Source organism: Molossus molossus, unplaced genomic scaffold (assembly GCF_014108415.1).
Source record: "Molossus molossus isolate mMolMol1 unplaced genomic scaffold, mMolMol1.p scaffold_m16_p_4, whole genome shotgun sequence".
Taxonomy (NCBI): Eukaryota; Metazoa; Chordata; class Mammalia; order Chiroptera; family Molossidae; genus Molossus; species Molossus molossus.
This window is the reverse complement of record NW_023425377.1, coordinates 1407935-1422565: the sequence shown is the minus strand read 5'-3', so window position 1 is coordinate 1422565 and position 14631 is coordinate 1407935. Positions and strand designations below refer to the sequence as shown.

Genomic DNA, 14631 nt, shown 5'->3' with positions numbered 1-14631 from the left:
CCTCCGTTACTGCCCCTTCATCTTTGGAAAGCAACTTCTTATGTTGTAATGACGCAAAATCGTTGCTGCCCATTGGAGACCATGTGGAGAACTTATTACCCGTAACCTGCCTACCTATGGACAACCAGTTCATGTTTGGTGTATTTCCTCCCAATTTTTTTTTTCAGTGCATCTTTTTTTCCATTCCTTTTTTAAAGTTAGGTGATTTATATGGTCTTGTGAGCTTTGCCAATCTGTTGTCAGCATTTTCCCGTGTCCACGCGTCTTCAAGAACGTGGATCCCTCTGTGTGATTGATCCACTCCCCTGGTTTTGCTCTTTCGTTTTCATTGTTTGCCACGAGACGGGCTCTTTCGTGTGCGTTTGGTAAGTCCCCTGTGCATGCCAGGCCCTGAGGGCACAGAGGCAGAATTCAGCCTGTGGAAGAGGCTGTGCCCAGCTCTCAGGGCACTTAGGAGACTCAGCCCTTGGCCCAGGCTCACTGTGGCGTCTCCGCTGAGCTGGGGTGTGTTTCACCTGACAGGAACCCCAGAAGGGCAGGCTCTGTGCAGTGCCCCATGCCCCTTGGCTCAGGCTGCCTTGGCGTGCTCATGAACTTCACAGCACGCTCACCACATGCCAGGGTGCTCCCCTTGCCGTGGCGTGACAGGCCCCACGTGCAGAGCCCGGGTGAAATGGAGCCTGGGCGTGACCACCAGTGATTGAAGAGCCAACCCCTGTCAAAGGGTGTCAGTCTTTTAGCCTAATTACCTAGGGGTCACCTAGGGTCAGCAGAAGCCACTTGTGGGTCAAAGGTTGTGTTTAAGGCCCCAGACCAGCCTTTGCCAAGGCTCGGAGGCGGCTGTCCCCACTCAGGTGCTGCATTAGGGAGTACAGACCTATGTCACTCGCCCAGCCAGGGCGGGCACTGGGCCGGCCAGGCAGGGACCTTGACTGGCCACAGACGCAGGTGTTCACGAGTGTGGTTTTTGCATGACTTTGGCGCTCACCCGTCACAGGCGCTTTGATTCGAGGATGAGTACGAGAACATTTAAACAAGGTGGATCAGGAACCGGTTCTTGATAGAAAGTCCCCTGTGACTCGGGAAATGCACTGCTAGGTGGGCAGACCGGACAGCCCCAGCAGGAGGAGCTTGGTGGTGTCCCCACCTGTCCCTGCCGACGCCCGAGCCGCCTGCTGCGGGCCTCCAGGGTCCCAGGCCTCAGCAGCATGGACGGGCTGTTTCCACTTTGCAAGTGTGACTGTTGGGAGCCAAGCAGGTGCCTTGATGTTTCAGTGTCTGGTCTCTTCCTGCAGGGAGATGACAGTCTGTCTGCGATTACCTTTGACTCCGACTTTGAGACGGTGAGTATGATGGTGAGTGTGATCGGGAGGCCGCTGGGTCCCGAGGCTGGTGACTTCCCTTCCGCACGCTCCCGCCACAGCTGTGATGAGACCTGGGGTACAGATTCCAGATGCCACTCAGCATTTGAAAAGTGGCAAGTCCTCAGTGGGAGCTGAGTAACGGAGATGATAATTTTAGAGCTTTTATCCAGAATTTAGTCCTGGGCAGAGTACATTTGAGGCAGTTGACAAGTTCTATCCTGCGTCTGGTTTTGGCCCTGCCCCCCCCCCCCCCATTCCGACATGTGAGGTGAGGGAGCAGGGCTCAGGTGCGTCTTCAGAGCAGCTGTGGGAAGGACGCCCTGCGGCTCACAGCGATGCCTGGCCGAGGGGCCGACCGAAGCTTGGGCGGATCTGGGGCCAGAGGCACCCTGGGCCCCTCTCGCCCTCGGGCTTCATCTGGGAAGGGAAGCCTGCCAGCCGCCCTGGTAGGGAGGGGAGGGAGCAGTCCCAGCCGGGAGACCCCCAGCCCAACTGCAGCCCACCCACGTGAAGGCACCCAGCACCCGCAGACCTCACTCCTCCAGCTCTGTGGTCCGTTGTCTGAAGCGAGGGCCACCGCAGGGTTAAGAATTGTCCCTCAGCCCCGCTGAGGACATGGGCCAAGTCCTGGGTGAAACCCAGCCTGCCTGGGCCAGACCCCATGTCTCTGTTAGAAGCCAAGTGAGGGGGTGTCCCTGCCTGGTGGGAAGCCCACGAGGGAACAGGTGGAAGGGTGTGTCGCTCACTGGCCACGTGACCTCAAGATGGGGCAGCCCAGTGGGACAGCTCTGCCTTTGGCATCCTGCTTGTGGGGGGACAGTTCTCCAGATAGGACCCCTCCTCTGCAGGCCCTGGCCCCTTGCCCTGTTCACAGGGTCAGCCCGCCGAGCCCGCCCTTGGGGACAGCACACCCCTGTGCTCCAGGCCTGAGGACAGTGGGGGGGGGGGCAGGTTCACCATCTGTGACGTGTCTTCAGCTGAATTTAAGGTCCCGCACCCTCCTTGTCTGCTCTGTAGCCCAGTTCACCCTGGAGCACGCCTGGGCCGCATGGTCCTTGCTTGGCTCAGACCCAGCTCTGTCCCCACTGGTCAGTCTCCTCCTTCGTTGTCCTTACACCCCCAGTTCCTCAGAACACGCCGGAGCCCGGGCCGGGGCCGGGGGGGCTGCTAGAGAACCCTAACCTGCGTTCCTCGCTTCTTTCTTTCAGAAAACAAAGAAGAAAAGTTCCCACAAGCCTCCACCCCCATCACCAAGTAAGTGTGACCAGGCTGCCCGTCCCCTGCCTTTCTGCCTCCACTCGGAAAGTGGTTTGTAGCGGCTGCGCGCCCCTGGTGTCCCGGAGGGACCCGGAATGTTTGGTTCAGTGGGGATCTTTGAGACGACACTGCGGCCGCCTGTCCGCACGTGTGTTTGGATCTTGGGAGCAAACAGTCCTGGGGCCGCCACCTACCCGGTGGTCCCGGAGGGAGGACCAGCCGAGCCGGCCCTGAGCTCTCACCGGCCTCGGAGCCTCCCGCAGACCCCATGCTGCTTGGCCTGTGGTTTCGGTTTCTCCTTTGCTCACAGAGCCTGGCTCTTGGGGATGTGGCCAGAGGACTTTTTTCAACCTCAGGATTTGTGCTGTGAGACGCAAAGCGGCTTGTCTGGGCGCTGCACTGAGGTGTGGACGCCCCAAGGCTAGGTGAGAGGGAGTGGGGTTTTCCCTTTGGGGTCGCCCCGGCCTGTTCTGCCGGCGGGATTGCTCTGCTCCGCAGCCTCAGGAGGAGGGCAGCTCTCCAGACACGTCCCGTGGCCGTGGCCAGGCCGGCACTGCCTGTCAGGGAGGACGTGGCAGAGATGGTCCGACTCGGTCTGGGCTGTGGTCCCATAGACGGGAGGCTTCTGAACAACAGACTGCTTCTCACAGCCTGGAGCTGGAAGCCCGAGAGGGGGGTGCCCGCAGGCCCGGTGCAGTGAGGCCCCCTCCGGGCCACAGACCCCTTGCTGGTCCTCGTGCAGCGGGAGGGATGTGGCAGCTCTGTGGGGTCCCTTTGGAAGGGTGCTGATCCCATCCATAGGGGTCTCCTTCTGTGCAGATGGCTGCCGACCTCTGTCTGTTGTCCTAACCGCTGTAGTGCGCAGGGTTCGGGTGGGAGTTGGATGCTCCGTAACAGACTCTAAATCCTGGGTTGGCTCCCTTTTGCTACCCCAAAACCCGGGGCCTTCCCCGACTTTATCATATATGTAGTTTACACACGTATATATTTCAAACGTATGGCGTCATACACGCCCAGGGGACACAAGGGAACTTTCACATTGGCCCAGGAAAATCCTAATTGGAAAGTGTCCTGTCGCCGACGAACACAAGCATTAGGAGGGAGCCGGCCAGGGTGGGCTCTGACCCTCCCCTGCACGGGGAGCACGGGGACTGGGCACGAGGGGAGCACAGGGCTTGTGCTCAGGCCCGTCGTTTCGGAGGCTGGTCAAGCTCCTCCTGGCTCCGGGTCCCCAGGTAAACACCGGGTCACCTCTCGTTGTTCTTACTGAAAGTCAAGCATTTCAAGTGTTGAGAATAGTAGTCACCAGCTTATTTTGTCTCGATTTCTGGAAGCGTCAGACTGTGTCGCATGTCATCGGAGTGGCCACAGCCCCGGAAGCATGGGAAACCTCAGGGCGTGGCTCCCCACCATGCCCGTGTCCCTCGTCCCCCACACCAGCGTTGGTCCCGGTGACATGCCGTGTCCCCTCCCCGAGTGTTCCGAGGCCACACGCCCGCCCTCACCCTCCCAGGTGTCACCCGTCCTCCGCTCCATCGCGTCTCTCATGCCCCTCGTTCCGCAGGGGCTCTGTCTGGGCTTCGTGCTGCGGGGCGGGACCGTGTCTGTCCTGCTCACTCACTCTGAACGTTTCTCTGTAACCTCCGCGAGCCTTCGTGGCCCCGCGCGTGCTGGGGTGGGTGCTCGGCACACTGCCAGCGGCGGTGGCGTCCCTGCTGGGGTGTCCGTCGTTCCCTCTCAGCCACCCGCGCTTCCCAGTCCTGGTCCCGCCCTCCCCCTGCCAGCTCTGCCCACGCGCACGCACGTCCTCCGAGGAGCTCGCGCTGCTCGGTGAGCCACGCGCAGGGAGAGGGAGCTGTCACTGGGGCTTTTCTGTCACTGATGTGCTTTCACAAGTGAGCACTGAGCTGGACAGCGGGGGTGGGAAGGCCTTCGGAACATCCCGGGGCGTGGCCCGTGGGCCGGTGAGCGAGAGGCGTCCCCGTCCTGGTCAGCGGGGCATTCCCTTCGACCTGACAGCCGTGGAAAACGCTTGGAAATTTAGAAATTAAGTGCACTACACTCAGATCCTCAGGACCTGCTACAGATAGGAATTTCTTTGCTGTTTAATTAATATACGCAAGTTTGATAAATAACAGTTTTTGCATAGATTTGTCATGTTTTACTAAACTAAAGAGATGAGACCCCAGCCTAAAAAATATTTTTTAAATGTTTCCCTCATTTTGGTGACAGACTCAAAAATACCCTGGAAAGGTATAATTACTTTTATTTTCTCTAGACATTTTACATATTAAGTTCTAACTATTATTACTAAGTAGCAACATGAAAAAAAATACATCTTTAAGTATAAAGGATACAGAATTGCATTTGCTACGATGTGAAAACATGTATGTATCTGAAAAAATCGAACGGAAAATTAAATATTGCAGTATTGGTAGATTTACATTTTAAAATAAGTTTTCCGTTTTGTTAATTCTTTATAACAAAATTTAAACAAGTGTAAGCGTATCATCACTATATTAGTTTTTGTCATAATGTTTTCAGCGGGAGTCGCTATGACCCTGTGAACCCTTTGTCACCTCGTTCTTGTCTTCCTGGGGCACGTGGGCGGAGGGCCTGGGCACGTCTCCTCCAAAACTGTCTGCCGGCTTTCAGAGTCGCCGTACCGCTGCACGCCGAGGGCAGCGACGTCCTGGAGGTCCCTGCGGCCAGCAGCGAGCACGCGTCTGGGAAACAGAATGTCCTTGACCCCGCAGAAGCTGTGGCCGGGAAGTTCAAAGCCAGGTACATGGGTCTCCAATAGTGACCCGTCCGGCTGAGAGCAGGGCCGCAGACATGGTGGGCGGTGTTGGGAGATGGAGCTTTAATGTGACCCGTCTGGGCGCTTTCATGAGTCTCTAAGAGACGCCGGGCCTCCTTGCTTCCCTGCGGCAGCGTGGTTTCCGCGGCGTGCGCGTGGCCTGTCCACGCTGCTGGGAGTTTTGGGAGCCGGTCAGTAGCACACTGTGGCTCGGACTTGGCTGTGGTGGGAACACGCATGCCGTGGGAACGGCAGAGGCTACAAGTCGGGCTTTCCTCTTTTTTGAGAGCCAGCTGCTGAACATCTGCAGCTCACCACCGGCGCCGCTGTCCCCTGGCTGCCACGCTTTCTTCACGCCAGGAAGATAGAGGCAGGGCCGCCACTGTGTTTGCTTGCGCCTGTCCCATTAAACCGTGCACGCTCCAAGCAGGAAGTGTGACCCAGCCCCCGAAGTCAGGCCTCGCCTGGGAGCACGCCTGGACCCACCCCCCCGGCAGCACCCCCGACTCTCTGACGGAGGCGCTGAGAGTGAAGAGGTCAGCCCTCAGGCGTTCTGCCAGCAACGGTGAGCCCGCGAGGCCGACGCGCGCGACGGGGCGGACAGGAAGGGCTGAGAGTCGGGCCTCCTGTGTGAGCGCCCTGAGGACAGAGCCCCGGAGTCCACTCCGCCCCCCGGGAAGTGGTCTTCCTAAGGTGGACAGCGACAGCATCCCAGACTTCCCTTGTTCCTGCCTCCCCAAGCGGAGGGTCTCACGCACATCGATTGCATCGACGACACTAGGAATGAGTCACAGACAGTGCTAAAGGGCCCGGGGAGGGTGGGTGGGTTTTCACGGCTCTGTCCTCCCGTCTGGTCTGTCCCCACTGTCCCCTCGGCCTTCCCTGGCGGCACCTTCCTGCACCGTGGCCATCACCTGCTCACCGACCGGCATGTCGCAGGGCCCCAGTGTGTTAGTGTCAGTGAGGCCAGAGCTCACGTTCCAGTCTGGACATCGGAATGGGGTCGTCTGCTATGAGCATTGTTTGTTGTCTTTCTGTTTTGTTTGCTGTTTAAAATACACACACATCACTTCTCCGTGGACCCTGTCCTCACCCTTCACTGGCCCGGCCGCTCACACCCCTCCCCCTCCCCTCCCCCATGCGCTGCCCTTCTCACCCACCTCGGGGCAGCGTCACCATCAGACCACACACACTGAAGTACCCGTGCTCTCTTTTCAGGGTAGTTTTGTCACCTTCCAGGTTTTCTTCAGATGTAGCCAAACATTCTTTCTCCTCTTCAGATCTTTTAAGAGGCTTGTGTGTCTTCCTCCAGGTCACGTCCCGGCGACGCCTGTCTACAGAGAGAAGGAAGACATGTATGACGAGATCATGGACTTGAAGAAGGTAGTGCTGCTCCGCCCCCTGTTGGCTTTGCACTGCGGTGGGCGGGGAAGTGGGCAGTGCTGGGCGCGGCCGTGGGGGAGACTGTGGGGGAGACCGTGAGCTGGAGAGGCCGAGTCTGGATGCTGGCTGGGGCCCTGGTGACGAGAGGGCAGCACCTGCCGCACTGCGAACGCGGGGGGCGAGGCGACCCTCGGTCCCTCTGCCCCGAGACCAGCACTGCGAACGCGGGGGGCGAGGCGACCCCCGGTCCCTCTGCCCCGAGACCAGCACTGCGAACGCGGGGGGCGAGGCGACCCCCGGTCCCTCTGCCCCGAGACCAGCACTGCGAACGCGGGGGGCGAGGCGACCCCCGGTCCCTCTGCCCCGAGACCAGCACTGCGAACGCGGGGGGCGAGGCGACCCTCCGTCCCTCTGCCCCGAGACCAGCACTGCGAACGCGGGGGGCGAGGCGACCCTCCGTCCCTCTGCCCCGAGACCAGCACTGCGAACGCGGGGGGCGAGGCGACCCTCCGTCCCTCTGCCCCGAGACCAGCACTGCGAACGCGGGGGGCGAGGCGACCCTCCGTCCCTCTGCCCCGAGACCAGCACTGCGAACGCGGGGGGCGAGGCGACCCCCGGTCCCTCTGCCCCGAGACCAGCACTGCGAACGCGGGGGGCGAGGCGACCCCCGGTCCCTCTGCCCCGAGACCAGCACTGCGAACGCGGGGGGCGAGGCTACCCCCGGCCCCTCTGCCCCGAGACCAGCACTGCGAACGCGGGGGGCGAGGCGACCCCCGGTCCCTCTGCCCCGAGACCAGCACTGCGAACGCGGGGGGCGAGGCGACCCCCGGTCCCTCTGCCCCGAGACCAGCACTGCGAACGCGGGGGGCGAGGCGACCCCCGGTCCCTCTGCCCCGAGACCAGCACTGCGAACGCGGGGGGCGAGGGCGACCCCCGGTCCCTCTGCCCGAGACCAGCACTGCGAACGCGGGGGGCGAGGCGACCCTCCGTCCCTCTGCCCCGAGACCAGCACTGCGAACGCGGGGGGCGAGGCGACCCTCGGTCCCTCTGCCCCGAGACCAGCACCACACCGCCGTCGCCTGGCGTCTGCTGCCAGTACCTCCCGTGTGTGTGTTTCTTCGGTGTGAATGAGATGCGGCACTGCCCTCTCTCGGCTGATCTCTGCGGCGGCTTCGCGGCCTAGGTTACGACGGTCAGGGGTGGTGACCTGGAGACCCAGGGAGGGCAGTTCTGTCCAAGGTTAGCCAGTAGCAGGACCGGCATTTCCCTCGGGGTCACTGCTCCTTGCTGCCTCCTGCCCCGTGGAGCATGAATAGCACTGAACTTGACCTCCACCTGGTCCTCTTCACCACGCTGTTGGCACACTGGCCTTACGTGGCCGTTCGTGTTCTCGTGCCCCTGGGGAAGGACCAGGGTCGTTTGTGGAACTGCCGTCCCAGTCCAGCCGTGGGGGACGTGCTCAGTCAGGGGCCAGCACACCCAGCGCATAGTGAGGCAGCTGCAGCATCTCCCCCGGGGCGCCCGGCCCTGGCCGGTGTGCATGTCATAGCCCTTCCCTGCGGGCAGAGGACACTCCCCGCAGGGGCCGCCTGATGCGCCAGCTCGCCCCGTCCGCAGACAGTGTTAGAAAGTGTCGGGCGACTGTATCAGGGCAAATCCTTGTTTTGCTGGGAGGCTACACTAAATAAACTCTGAGAGCTCGGAGATGGAATGATCATCACAGTGACACTCTTGGACGGAACCCTCTTGGGGCTGGAAATGGGTCTCCAGGTAGAATGAGACCGACTTCATTCAAACCCCGTCCCGGGTTCCTGGGTGACGCAGCCTCAGCATCCACCCCGGAGCGGGGACGGTCAGGTCCCTCCGGACACTGCCAGCCACCCGCTCGCTCCGGGCCCTGGCGCGCCCCGTAGTTTCTCTCCGGCAAGCCGTGCCCCGGGCGCCTGCTGGAAATGGGGTCACGGTACCAGTCCTGAGGGCTGTCTGAGCTGGGGAGGAGCCCGGAGTGCCCGGCACAGTGCCTGGCAGAGCACACAGAAGACTCCTCCGAGACCGTCAGAGGCTCCCAGGGAGTGTGGGCACAGAACGGAGGTCCCCGTGCCCTTGTCCGGTCCCCCTGCGCCGTGTGCACGTGCAGTGGCCTCATGTTGTCACGGGTAGAGTCGTGTGGCCGCTGCTGCCGTCCAGACGCAGAAGTGCCCCCCCAGGGACCTTTCCAGCCGCCTGAGAGTCGCCCCTCCCCCAGCACCGGCCCTCACCCCTGCCAGCCACTGACCTCCATCTGTGATCCGGCACCTCGGGGAGGTGGTGTTGGGGAGCCGTGTGGTCGGAGCCCGTCCCGCTCCCAGACCTGCCAGCGGCCCCTCCCCATGCATGGCTGTGTCCTACAGGTGCCAGTGTTGTGACTTCTGGGTGTTACTTCCCTTGAGACTCTGAGCTGTGTTGTTTAGTTTCTAAGAATTTAAAGGTTTTCTGTTATTTTTGTTGTTGATTTCTAGTTTGATTCCACGGTGGCCACAGAGCTCACACTGTATAATTTCATCTCTCTGAGTTTGCTGGGGTTTGCCGAGGCCAGGTGTGGTCCCTGTCCGTGTTCGTGGGCGTCTGAAGAGACGGGGGTTCTGGGAGCCTCCGTCTGCCCTGCTGGTGACGGTATTAGGGACTGCTCCCGGCGGACTTCCTGTCGGGCTGTTCATTGCTCGTTGAAGGAAGGGTGTTGAAGTCTCAGCCTTTCTGTCTGCCCCCCAGTTCTGCAGTTTGGGGAGGCCTGTTGTTTGGTGTACATTTGGGTTTGCTGTCTACTCGTGGATGGGCCCGTATCCTCACGGATGACGCTGTCTGTTCTCAGAAGTCTGTTTTATCTGCTCCTGATGGAGCATCCCACCTGCTTTCTCTGTTGACCCCAGGACGTGCTTATTGATTTGAGAGAGAAGGGAGGTGGGAGAGAGTGAAAGACAGAGATGGAGAACCAGAAACGAGGCGGCCTTCCCCACGCGCCCAGCCAGGGATGGGACCAGCAGCCGTTTGGTGTCCCCGACGATGCTCCCACCGCTGCGCCACACGGCCAGGGCCATTCTACTTCTTTACATTATCGTTTCGATGGCGTCTCCTCTCTCAGCCTTTTACCTTTGACCTTCCTGTCTCGTTAGTGTAAAATGAGTTTTTTGTGGTCAGCATATGGTTGGGTCATGTTTTTCATCTACTTTGCCAGTCCCTGTCTTCTCATTGACCTGTTTAGACCATTTACATTTAGTGTAGTTGTCGGTATGTTAAGATTTAAGTCTTCTGTTTTGTGTGTGTGTGTGTGTGTGTGTGTGTGTGTGTGTGTGGCCTCATTGCCTCTGCACAGTGGAGAGTCCGGACCTTCCGGTAGGCCTCCTCTGGCCACCCTCACACCTGCTCCCAGGGGGACGCAGCAGCCACCTGCTGCAGTCTGACAGGGTGGGGGCTGGGCTCCCCACTCTGCCTTCTCTGGCAGAGGCTGGACCGCATGTTTTCTGTGGTGTTTGCTGGGGGGAGCAGTTCTTGTCTGTAAGTGTTCTACCTTGTGCGGCTGCCCCTGGCCTGTCAGAGAGAGGAGCTTGTCTTGTGTGTCCCATTGGCTCGTCCAGGTGGCTCCTCCAGCACCACCCAGGGCACACAGGAGAGGAGGGGCCTGTAGGGATCTCTGCACGCTGTTCCTGGAGTCGGAGGCCCCGCTCGTCGGCCTCTCCACAGCGCCCCACGCTGGACAGAGCGGGAGGAACGGGACAGCGGGAGGGCTCCGTGTTTCCAGAGCAGAATTCCCACCACTAGCTGTAGGACCCTTCCCGGCGACCACGCGCTGACTCACGCCTTGCTTGCTCGCTCGTCATCGGGCTGAGCCGCCCGGCCCCTCCGCGGGTGTGCGCTGGCTGGTTGGTCAGACCTGTCCCTCCTCCGGGCCCACCCACGCCTGGGGGGAGCAGGCTGCTCCCTAGATAACTGGTGGCTCAGAAGCAGGCTGGTGCTGGAGCCAGGCCCTGCAGCGCCAGCCGACTGGTGGGCATCCCCTGGAGAGGCCTGGGCGCCGTGGGGACCTCGCGCTTTTAGGAAAAGACTTTTCCAAGTGAGGCTGTTGAAACACATCCACGCGCCCTCCCGTCTCGTGTCATAAAAGCGCTGTGGGAGTCCAAAAGAGTAGGAAGGATGCAAGTCCAGCATACAGGACTCTCGTGGGAATCGAACACGCTCCTGTGAAAACTGAGCACGCAGTCGGTGTGTGCACCGCAGACCAACGTGTAGGGGCCGCCGCTCTGGCCCACTGGGCCTTAGTTGAGGATAAGAATCTAAATGTCACCCTGGCCGGTTTGGCTCGGTGGTTAGAACATCAGCCTGCGGTCCAGAGAGACCCGGGTTCGGTTCCCGCTAAGGGCACGTACCTTGGTTGCTGTGACAGTGGGGTTTCTCGCGTGGACATGGAAGACAGCGCACGACCTTGGCATCGTCCGGGAGTGCTGCTGGCAGCTCGGCTGGCGGAGCCGCCTCCCCGTGGCGGTGCCCACGGCGGGGGTGGGGAGTTCGTGGTTGTGTGGGTGGTCCTGGCCCTGGCTGACACTTATCCCAGCCCCCACGCACCGTGCCCTGAGGGGAGCCCGGCAACGTGAGCTCGGGCCGGCTGTCTGTGCGCAGTGTGCACGAGGTGCGCCCCTCTCTCCAGTCCTTGCACGTGCAGAAGAGCGACGCGGACCTGCTGAGGACGAAGCTGCGGCGCCTGGAGGAGGAGAACAGCAGGAAGGACCGGCAGATAGAGCAGCTCCTGGACCCGTCCCGAGTGAGCCGTCCTGGGGGGAGGTGCCCTGGCTGCAGGCGTGTGGGGTGGAGGGGCCTGCCCACATGTTTCCGTCTCGCTCTCTCCACAGGGCCTGGATTCTGTTTGGACTCTGGGAGAGAAGAGGCCCGACACCGGCTGGGTGAGTACCTGCTGCAGCGGACAGGTCGCCTACCGCTGAAACCTTGTCTTGGAATCAGCCTGCAGGGAGACCCCTGTCTTCCAGGGCAGGTGCAGGGAAGGCCCAGCGCTCCCTAAAACAGCCCCCGGAGCCAGGGCTGCAGGGAGACCCCTTTCTCCAGGGCAGGTGCAGGGAAGGCCCAGCGCTCCCTAAAACAGCCCCCCGGAGCCAGGGCTGCAGGGAGACCCCTTTCTCCAGGGCAGGTGCAGGGAAGGCCCAGCGCTCCCTAAAACAGCCCCCCGGAGCCAGGGCTGCAGGGAGACCCCTTTCTCCAGGGCAGGTGCAGGGAAGGCCCAGCGCTCCCTAAAACAGCCCCCCGGAGCCAGGGCTGCAGGGAGACCCCTTTCTCCAGGGCAGGTGCAGGGAAGGCCCAGCGCTCCCTAAAACAGCCCCCCGGAGCCAGGGCTGCAGGGAGACCCCTTTCTCCAGGGCAGGTGCAGGGAAGACTCAGCGCTCCCTAAAACAGCCCCCCGGAGCCAGGGCTGCAGGGAGACCCCTGTCTTCCAGGGCAGGTGCAGGGAAGGCTCAGCGCTCCCTAAAACAGCCCCCCGGAGCCAGGGCTGCAGGGAGACCCCTGTCTTCCAGGGCAGGTGCAGGGAAGGCCCAGCGCTCCCTAAAACAGCCCCCAGAGCCAGGGCTGCAGGGCCTCGAGGGGGCGGGCGGAGCTGCTTCCACAGGGGGGTCTGTGGAGAACACAGTCGCAGGGGACTTCCCACGACACCTTAACAGACACACCCTGCTGACCCAGCCACACTGAGGACAGAGCAAAGGGGGGCAGAGCACACCCTGAGGCAAGCCTGCCTCGGATCCCCTCCTACCGGCACAGCCTGGCCGGAGCGGGTGTGTGGCCGCCTGGTGCCCCAGTGCCGGCTGCCGGTGAGCGGACAGAGCGGGCCGCCCAGACAGAGCCGTCAGGAAGTCCTTGCGTCACCGAGATGCTGCCGGAAACCCGGACGGTGCGATTGTGAGATGATTGGACAGAGATGAAACGGCGCCAACGTGACTGAGAACATGGAATTTGTACGGAACACCCTCCGACGACAGCGTGGCGAGGGGAGGACGCGGACGCGCGCTGGTGTTCTCTCCAAGTTGGGAGACACAGGGCCACTGCCCGCCAGGGACGCCCCTCCGCCAGCACAGTGGGCGCACCAGGGAGGCGGGGCTTCCCTGGACGCGGTGTCCACGTGGCCGCCACTCAGCCGTGGCACCTATGCAGGCGGCGGGTCTCACCGGCTTCCAAACAGGAGCTTCAACCCCCTTCCGAACAGGAGCCTCAGCCCCCTTCCGAACAGGAGCCTCAACCCCCTTCCGAACAGGAGCCTCAACCCCCTTCCGCACAGGAGCCTCAACCCCCTTCTGCACAGGAGCCTCAACCCCCTTCCGAACAGGAGCCTCAATCCCCCTTCCGAACAGGAGCCTCAACCCCCTTCCAAACAGGAGCCTCAACCCCTTTCCAACAGGAGCCTCAACCCCCTTCCGAACAGGAGCCTCAACCCCCTTCCGAACAGGAGCCTCAACCCCCTTCCGAACAGGAGCCTCAACCCCCTTCCGAACAGGAGCCTCAACCCCCTTCCAAACAGGAGCCTCAACCCCTTTCCGAACAGGAGCCTCAACCCCCTTCCGAACAGGAGCCTCAACCCCTTTCCGAACAGGAGCCTCAACCCCCTTCCGAACAGGAGCCTCAACCCCCTTCCGAACAGGAGCCTCAACCCCCTCCGAACAGGAGCCTCAACCCCCTTCCGAACAGGAGCCTCAACCCCCTTCCGAACAGGAGCCTCAGCCCCCTTCCGAACAGGAGCCTCAGCCCCCTTCCGAACAGGAGCCTCAGCCCCCTTCCGAACAGGAGCCTCAGCCCCCTTCCGAACAGGAGCCTCAGCCCCCTTCGAACAGGAGCCTCAGCCCCCTTCGAACAGGAGCCTCAGCCCCCTTCCGAACAGGAGCCTCAGCCCCTTCCGAACAGGAGCCTCAGCCCCCTTCCGAACAGGAGCCTCAGCCCCCTTCCGACACCCCTTCCTGAACGGAGCCTCAACCCCCTTCCGAACAGGAGCCTCAACCCCCTTCGCACAGGAGCCTCAACCCCCTTCCGAACAGGAGCCTCAACCCCCTTCCGAACAGGAGCCTCAACCCCCTTCCGAACAGGAGCCTCAACCCCTTTCCGAACAGGAGCCTCAACCCATTTCCGAACAGGAGACTCAACCCCTTTCCGAACAGGAGCCTCAACCCCCTTCCGAACAGGAGCCTCAACCCCCTTCCGAACAGGAGCCTCAACCCCCTTCCGAACAGGAGCCTCAGCCCCCTTCCGAACAGGAGCCTCAACCCCCTTCCGAACAGGAGCCTCAACCCCCTTCCGAACAGGAGCCTTTTTTTTATCCTCATCCAAGGACATTTTTTTCATTTATCTTCAGACAGAGCGGGAAGGAGAGAGGGAGGAAGAAAGAGAGAGAAACATCGATGTGGGAGAGACACATCGAGTGGTTACCACCCACATAACCCCAACCAGGGCCGGGGACAAACTGCAACCGAAGTACATGCCCTTAGCAGGAACCGAACCTGGGACTCTCTGGTCCGTGGGCCAACACTCTAACTGCTGAGCCAAATCAGCCAGGGCTCAATCCCCCTTTTTAAAACCAGGAAACAGGTTGAGAGATTGGCCCAATTTGCAGTGAATGACCGGAAGACTGGGCCAGTGTCCCCCTCGGTCCCCAGCAGTGAAGTCCTGGACTGCCTCACATGGCGAAGTAGCCACAGACACCGACGGCGGAACCGGTGCCGGCAGGGCCAGAGGCACGGCGCACTCGGTGACACTGCACGGGTCGGACGGCGGGCGCCGGGCGGCCGGGACGTCGGCACCTCTTGT

The 14631-nt window shown here is 61.5% G+C and overlaps 1 protein-coding gene across 1 annotated transcript in view; it reads left to right on the top strand.

The window, feature by feature from the left end:
- The window catches only part of IQCE (IQ motif containing E), a 36231-nt gene that overhangs the window by 962 nt on the left and 20638 nt on the right, over nucleotides 1-14631 (top strand). Inside the window, exons 2-8 of the mRNA XM_036242099.1 lie at nucleotides 1296-1343; nucleotides 2573-2618; nucleotides 5277-5405; nucleotides 5852-5986; nucleotides 6734-6804; nucleotides 11483-11596; nucleotides 11685-11735. Coding sequence (XP_036097992.1) covers nucleotides 1296-1343; nucleotides 2573-2618; nucleotides 5277-5405; nucleotides 5852-5986; nucleotides 6734-6804; nucleotides 11483-11596; nucleotides 11685-11735 — 594 coding nt within the window. The remainder of the gene's footprint in view (nucleotides 1-1295; nucleotides 1344-2572; nucleotides 2619-5276; nucleotides 5406-5851; nucleotides 5987-6733; nucleotides 6805-11482; nucleotides 11597-11684; nucleotides 11736-14631) is intronic.